Source organism: Capsicum annuum, chromosome 6 (assembly GCF_002878395.1).
Source record: "Capsicum annuum cultivar UCD-10X-F1 chromosome 6, UCD10Xv1.1, whole genome shotgun sequence".
NCBI lineage: Eukaryota > Viridiplantae > Streptophyta > Magnoliopsida > Solanales > Solanaceae > Capsicum > Capsicum annuum.
The window spans coordinates 5,915,030-5,923,062 of NC_061116.1; the positions used below are offsets into that span (position 1 = coordinate 5,915,030).

General features: G+C 36.6%; 1 protein-coding gene across 3 annotated transcripts; it reads left to right on the forward strand.

Moving 5' to 3' along the window:
- The first annotated feature begins 418 nt into the window (after positions 1-418).
- On the forward strand, positions 419-7,285 carry LOC107873591 (putative late blight resistance protein homolog R1A-3). Of its 3 annotated transcripts, none has more exons than XM_047413471.1 (7): positions 419-661; positions 796-886; positions 1,864-5,602; positions 5,939-6,219; positions 6,322-6,510; positions 6,603-6,745; positions 6,825-7,285. In XM_047413471.1, exons 2-4 carry the CDS (start codon positions 839-841, stop codon positions 5,959-5,961), a joined length of 3,810 nt encoding a protein of 1,269 aa, XP_047269427.1. In that variant the 5' UTR covers positions 419-661; positions 796-838; the 3' UTR covers positions 5,962-6,219; positions 6,322-6,510; positions 6,603-6,745; positions 6,825-7,285. The 3 variants fall into 3 exon arrangements, with proteins under 3 accessions (XP_047269427.1, XP_016575980.2, XP_047269428.1); XM_016720494.2 differs by having other exon boundaries at positions 6,603-6,698; XM_047413472.1 differs by lacking the exon at positions 419-661 and adding an exon at positions 1,239-1,380 and having other exon boundaries at positions 6,603-6,698.
- Positions 7,286-8,033: the final 748 nt, after the last annotated feature.

An 8,033-nucleotide genomic window follows, 5' to 3' on the forward strand; every position in this document is an offset into this window, starting at 1 on the left:
GTGGGCTTCATTTTATGTAATAAAGGTCCACATCATCCCAAAAGGGTGACAAAAATACGTTAAAATTGAGTTCAGGGGTAATAGGATCCCGGTGAAGTTGAAGTATGTTGTAGAAACTTTGATCATAATTCGGAAGAATACTGAATGCTTATCTTAAAAAGAAATACTCCCTCTGTTTAAAAAACTGACCTACTTTAACTTGGCACAAAGTTTAAGAAAATAAAAAATACTTTTGAATCTTGTGGCCTTAAATTAAAGTTGTGTCAAATGTACTAAAATGTCCTCTAATCTTGTGGTCCTAAACATATCAGGTGAAAAGTTGAAATTAAAGTATTACAAAAAAAAAAAAAAGAATGAACTAAAAAGGAAAGTAGATCATTCTGTTTTAAACGGACGCAGTAGCTATTTCATGGCCAAAACTCCCTATTGCAGATTATTATTCCCTCTTGAGAGTATGATTAAGTTGGAGGCCCTATTTGCTTTTGCTTTATAAACTGTTTTGGAAATACCATGCATCATTTTCTACCTAACATCAATCATTTGTTCTCTCTCTATCTTCTAATTTTCAGCTTTTCATTATTCAAGCTAATAGTTTTCTCGAGAGTACGCAAAAACATAGAGTAACAAAGCAACTATATCTGAATTTTCATCAATTGATAAGGTTAGTCTCTCATAAACTTACTTTGTTTAATTCTGGTATTAAGATCTGTAGAAATAAAAATGATAAAGAAATTAATTTTATGCTTCTTTTTGCTTTTCACCTGATGAAATTTTTATCTACTTTTTATACATCAGATCGTAAAATTTGGCTAGTGAAACTTGAAAGACACTTACAGTCATGGAAAAACAAGGAGAAATAGAGAAAGGGAAAGCAAACAATTTTGAGGTATGTAATGATCACTGAACTTTACTTATGTATGTATCTGTTAATTAGTTACTTATATAAACTAATTTTAACTAACTAAAATCACTGAACTTTACTTGTTTGATCAGTATAGTCACAAAATTAAACTTTTATCACACTTAAGTCATTGAACTATGTTCTAACTATCCTGAAAATACAATTTACTGAAAGGTCAGATTGTAAAATGGAGATTAAATGTAGAGTAAAACATCTAGTACCCCTAAACTATGACCAAATTTACTATGACACACTCTAACTTTACCCCCTAACTATATTTTAGCATATTTTTGTCAACCTTTTAAGCTGACGTGACACCTTTTGTCAATCTTTTTAGCTGACGTGGCAACTTTGACGTGGACCCTTTTTTATGTAATAAAGGTGTTACGTCAGCACAAAAGAGTGACAAAATACGAGGGCTAATAGGATCTCTGTGAAGTTGAAGTGTGTTGTAATAACTTTGCTCATAGTTCTGGGAGGTACTGGATGCTTATCTCTTAAATGTATACAAGTTTTGAAAGTAGATGGGGTTAATTCTGGCCAGTTTTCATTTAATTAAATCCATGTCGCTTTTGTTTTAACAAAAAAAAAAAATTAGAAAAATAATTTTAACATCGACTATTTCACTTCCATTAGTCAAAAAGGACAAATTGGAGTCACTTGTGTTACGCCACAGGTATAAATAACCTTTTTTTTTTAAGGGGAGGGCATATTTGGTCAATGGCTTGTAGTATATTTGGACCTTTTCCCATTATTTTGATTTGTGTGATTTGAATTTTTTTTTGTAGAAGATAAAGCATATAACAAGTATCCGATAATTTTGGATGAAGTATTAGGTCAAATAGATAACATCAAATTCATACAAAATACTTGTGCATGTGTTGGTTGCCTATATAGTGTAAATATTGCATGGTATATATGTTCGCTATGAAAATTAGATATAATATTTGGTCATTTTTCAGGTGTCATTTTCTGCTCTTCGCAAGGATGTGGTCAACGTTCTGGATTTCATGGAGAGGTTAAAGTATGAAGAAGGTCAAAATGCTGTCGACATAGCAGATCAAATTGAAAACCTGAGACTTGAGCTGACAGGTATTTGTACTTATGTCCAGCTATCTCATTGTGACTTGGAGCAGTTTGAAGATAACATGAGTGTGTCAAGACAAGAGGTTGAGAATCTAATTCAACCAATTTTGGGTGATGTTGACAACAACGTCGGGTGTAAATACAACATGGATCATGTCCTTCCAAGACTCATGGATAATATCGATGATTGTATCAGCTCGTGTCATCATTCTACATCAAGTGCCACCATGACTGACGAGCAGTTGAACTTCCTCCTCCAGAATCTCCATTATCTATCCATGTATCTTGCTGAACAGATTTTTCCATTGGTGACTCAGTATGATATTCTTCAGAAAGTGTGTGCCAACATAAGAGATTTCCATGGGTTGAGTTTGAATGGTTACGTTGAGCGCGAGATTGTCGAATATGTCTTATCTCAGCTTCAACATATGGCTGAAAAAGTTGGAATCTTCCTCTGGGATGATCTAACTAATGAAGACTCTAAAGTCTTCAAGATACCTCATCTACTCATGAAGATTATTCCAATTGAACTGGAGGTAATCCAAATATGTTATACAAATTTGAAAGCTTCACCATCAGCAGAAGTTGGACGCTTTATTAAGCAACTCCTTGAAACCTCTCCGGAAATTCTGAGAGAGTATCTGATTCATCTACAAGAGCACATGGTAACTGTTATTACCGCAAGCACTTCAGGGGCTCGAAACATTAATGTCATGATAGAATTCCAATTGATTATTCTTACTGATATGCCCGAGGACTTTATGCATCATGACAAATTATTTGATCTTTTGGCACGTGTTGGAGCACTTATCAGGGAGGTATCAACTCTCGTTCATGAATTAGAAGAAAAATCAAGGAATGAAGAGAGTACCGATGAAACAAGTCCTGCAACTCGAGACTTTCTGGAAAATATTGAACTCCTCAAGGAAGATCTCAAACTTGTTTATCTGAAAGCCCCGGACTCATATCAATGTTGCTTCCCCATGAATGATGGACCGCTCTTCATGCATCTTCTACTCATCCACTTGAATGATCTGCTAAATTCCAATTCTTATTCAACTGCTTTGATAAAGGAAGAAATTGCACTGGTGAAAGAAGCCCTCGAATTCATAAGATCGTTCTTCTTGAATGTTGAGCAAGGATTGTATAAAGATCTCTGGTCACGTGTTTTAGATGTGGCATATGAGGTTAAAGATGTCATTGATTCTATTATCGTAAGAGATAAGGGTCTCTTACATCTTATTTTCTCACTTCCTGTCACCATAAAAAAGATCAGGCTTATCAAAGAAGAAGTCTCCAATTTACCGGAGATGATTCCCAAGAACAAGAGCCTCATTGTTGTAAACTCTCCCAAGAATCCAGTTGAAAGCAAGTCATTGACAACTGGTAAAATAATTGTAGGTTTTGAGGAGGAGACAAACTGGTTAATTACTAAGCTCACCAGTGGACCGAAAGATCTAGAAGTCATTTCAATCATTGGTATGCCGGGTTCGGGTAAAACTACTTTGGCGTACAAAGTATACAGTGATGAATCAGTTTGTAGTCATTTCGACCTTCGTGCATGGTGCACAGTCGGCCAAGAATATGACGAGACGAAGTTGCTGGTGAAAATTTTTAATCAAGTTACTAGCTCGGATTTGAAGTTCAGCGAGGAAATTGATGTTGCCGATAAGCTGCGGAAACAATTGTATGGAAAGAGGTACTTAATTGTGTTAGATGATGTGTGGGATACTACTACATGGGATGATCTAACAAGACCTTTACCTGAAGTTGAGAAAGGAAGCAGAATTATTTTGACGACTCGACAAAAGGAAGTGGCTTTTCATGGAAAGGGCAACACTGATCCTCTTAACCTTCGATTGCTAAGTCCAGAAGAAAGTTGGGAGTTAATAGAGAAAAGAGCATTTGGAGATCAGAGTTGCCCTGATGAACTACTGGAAGTTGGAAAAGAAATAGCTGAAAATTGTAAGGGACTTCCTTTGGTTGCTGATCTGATTGCTGGAGTCATTGCAGCGAGGGAAAAGACAAAGTCTGCGTGGCTTGAAGTTCAAAATAATTTGAGCTCCTTTATTTTAAGAAGTGAAGTTGATGTGATGAAGGTTATAGAATTAAGTTATGACCATTTACCTCATCACCTGAAGCCATGCTTCCTCTACCTAGCACGTTCTGTGAAGGATACAGCAATTGACAGAGATATCTTGAAATTGCTTTGGCGTGCTGAAGGGCTTGTTGAACAAACAGGGATGAAGAGTGTGGATGAACTGATGGAAATTTATTTGGATAATTTAATTTCTAGTAGCTTGGTAATTGCTTTCAATGAGATAGGTGATGTCCCGACTTGCAAAATTCATGATCTTGTGCACGACTTTTGTTTGATAAAAGCAAGAGGAGAAAAGTTGTTTGGTGAGATTAGTTCAAGTGATCCATCTTTTTCTTCTTCAGATTTGATGCCACGCATAGTAAATATTGATTACGATAAGGAGCACTTTGGGCCTAACAATTTCGTCCTGCTCGATTCAAAAAAGAAAAGGCATTCTGGTAAGCACCTCTGTTCTTTGTTGATAGTTGGACACGAGATGGAAGATCGTCTTTCTGATGCATGTCACGCAAGAGACTTGAGGCTTCTTAGAGTGTTGGACCTGCATCCCTCTTTTATGATGGTGAAAGATTCTTTGCTGAATGAAATTGGCATGTTGAATCATTTGAGGTGCTTAAGAATTGGGACAAAAGTTAAATCTCTGCCTTCATCTTTCTCAAATCTCTGGAATCTAGAAACCCTGATGGTTGAAAACAAAGGATCAACCTTGGTACTATTACCGAGTATTTGGGATCTTGTAAAGTTGCGAGTGTTGGCCGTGACTGCTTGTTCTTTCTATGATTTGGATACTGATGAATCAATACTAATAAAAGAGGACTCAAAGTTAGAGAACTTGAGAGAATTAATTAAACTCGTGCTTTCCTATTCGAAAGAAATAGAGGATATTTTCATAAGGTTCCCCAATCTTCAAATGCTTAGATTTGTTCTCAAGGAATTATGGGATTATTCAACAGAGCGATTTTGGTTCCCGAAATTGGATTTCCTAACTGAACTAGGTTTCCTTAGAGTAGCTTTTGAAAGTTCAAACGCAAATGACAGTGGGCCCCCTGTAGCGACAAATTGGTCATGGGATTTTCACTTCCCTTACAATTTGAAAATATTGTCAATGTTTGACTTTCCTTTGGCATCAGATTCACTATCAGCAATAGCGAGACTGCCCAACCTTGAAGAGTTGTTCCTTACGAGAGCAATCATCCAGGGGGAGGAATGGAACATGGGGGAGGAAGACACTTTTGTGAATCTCAAATTTTTGCAGTTGTATGAAGTGACTCTTGCTAAGTGGGAAGTTCGAGAGGAATCATTTCCCGTGCTTGAGAAATTAGTACTGTGGAAATGTCATATTCTTGAGGAGATTCCATCTAGTTTTGGCGATATTTGTTCGTTGAAAATCATCAAACTTGTAAAGAGCCCTCAACTTGAAGATTCAGCTCTGGAGATTAAACAATATGTTGATGATATCACAGGAGGATATAGTCTTCAGATCCTTGGCTGGAATAATATCCCGTTATCTAAGACAGGTTCTTCTCTATTATTTGCTGCTTAGAAACCAAATTTACGCGTGTTGCTTACAATGTGTTTGATGAATTTTCTATTGAACTTTTTGTGAACTTCAAGTAAAAATGTGTCGATGATGTGATCCCGTTTCATCACAACAAGATTTCAGTAATATGGAAAAAATAAATTAGAATGGCAAGCATTTGTTGTGATGTATGCTCAAGTGAGCAGATAATTTTCACAATTTTCAGAAGACTTATGACTCTCCATACATTTTGGGATAATGTTCTGTAAACACCATTTGATGTTTGACCTTGATCAATATCTCTAAAATGACATTTTATGCATGTTTTATGAAGGAGAAGTCACTTTGGTAGAATGAAGAAAATGGAGGAGGAAACAAACAACTCATCGGTACTTAAACATACAATAGTCATTCATATTAAATGTTATAAAGCAGAACTCTTCCCTGCTTCCCCGAGCTCCTCTGTCATGCTCAGTTCACACCTCCTAGTTGGCGTGCCTCTGCTGTGACTAGCACTGCGAGTTTGCTGCTACCGAACGCCAGCGACTTAAACTGTAAGTCTCTCCTTGAAACATACATGGGATTGCTGACTCTGATATGATGGGTAAACAAAAGGTAATTGACAACCTCTACACCATATGCAAGTTATCCTATATCTCAGTTTTTGTATATCTTTGAAGAAGTATCATTATCACAAACAACGTGAGACCTCTGCAGGTAATAAAGTTACCGAGAAAGTCCAATGCTATAAGAAGTGGGATATTTGCAGTGCAAAGAGCTTGAATTGTGATGCAGGGTAGTGGAATTTACGTCACCAAGAATCAGTCACCGATAAGCATTTGGAGTTGAGAGACTGCTGTTTCTAATGATCAAGATGTTGACGCTGCATTGGCCTCATGTACAACAGTAAGTGTTGGTGCCTATTTTCCTTCTGTTTCTAAGAAAAAGAAGTTTATCGATACATTGCACTGATGAGCACACTTCTCCTTCATTGGTAGATTGCAAGTTGAATATCTTCGACAAGCCCAACATGGCGATTGGCCTCCTTCACTGATGAGCACACTTCTCCTATTCCTTTGTCAAGAATACTCGAGGTACCCATTGTTGATTCTCACAATTAGAAGTATTGAATCTTTCCGAGGTAATGGAGGTTCTAGGTTAAAGTGTCCTAGTTAATTCTTTTCCGATTTTGGCTTCTAACCGTGTATTCTTTTCTGCAGGTGGCACCTTTAAGTCCATTAAATATAGGAATCGTGAGCTTAATGAAGAGAAGTTTGTTATCTAGAGCTACTCAATTAGAAATGATGCAACTTTTACTCAGATACATATCATGGATAATGTCACCTTAGAGGGATTGCATCACAAAGTCTAATGCAGGAAGGTTCAGAAAGAGATGAAGAATCTATCGCTCGGAGTTATTCAAGTGGTTCGAGTTGCGTGTGGCATCTGCCTAAATTATCCAAGAGGAATCCGATATCCATTTTATGTCGAGGAACACATGGAGGAACTCTCGATATACCAGTAAAAGCAATTACAATTACGTGCATGAATGAACTTTTGAAAGGATTTGGAATTTTGAACATTAATAGACTTTTTTAGCGGAATAGTGATACAGAGACATTGGTTCATGCTTTTGCTTTTATTACAATAGTACAGTAGCATAGCAGTAATTTTATTTTAATCTTTGCGTTCGCACAGATGGGTTCAGGATTTGAAGTATAGGAGTTCCTTTTGCAAGTTAATACAGATGGATTCAGGATTTGAAGTATAGGAGTTCCTTTTGCAAGTTAATAGGACAGTAATTGAGTTCATAATCACATGTTTATAGTTATTTAGTTGACTTCTTAATACATATAAAGGATCTGGAGAAAAGCTACTAGATTTTTATGAATCCATAGATTACGCTGTAGATTTGCCTTTGGCTGTCCAAACTTATTGTGTCTGAAGTCCAATCTTATGTGGACTAAGCAATCGTTCAACCTCGATTGGGGTATTGATTCAAAACGAAGCTTTGATACCACTTTGTCACAAGTCCAACAAACATTAATCAAAAAAGTCGGGTCATGAAGTGAAAATGTTGTCGACTCCATGTAAGTACTCATGACTCCCTCTCCTCAAACATTTGACAAACTTGGGCCAAAATCCCACTTAGAACGAAAATAAGTATTTGATTATCAAACTAACTCGTAGTAGAACGCTAAAATACCTTCTAAAAGTTGAACAAATGGAATTTCAGTACTCAAATGAATGGAGCGTTCACATAAATCACCAAAGAGAATTACAGTCAAAGTTCAACCATACATGACCAAAAGTCCTTAGTGATACGAAAATTAAACTGATACATAATGATATAAAATAGGATACACGGTTGGACATGCCCCCTTCCTTCCAAAAAAATACATAGTAGTCCTCAGTGGTACAACACAACA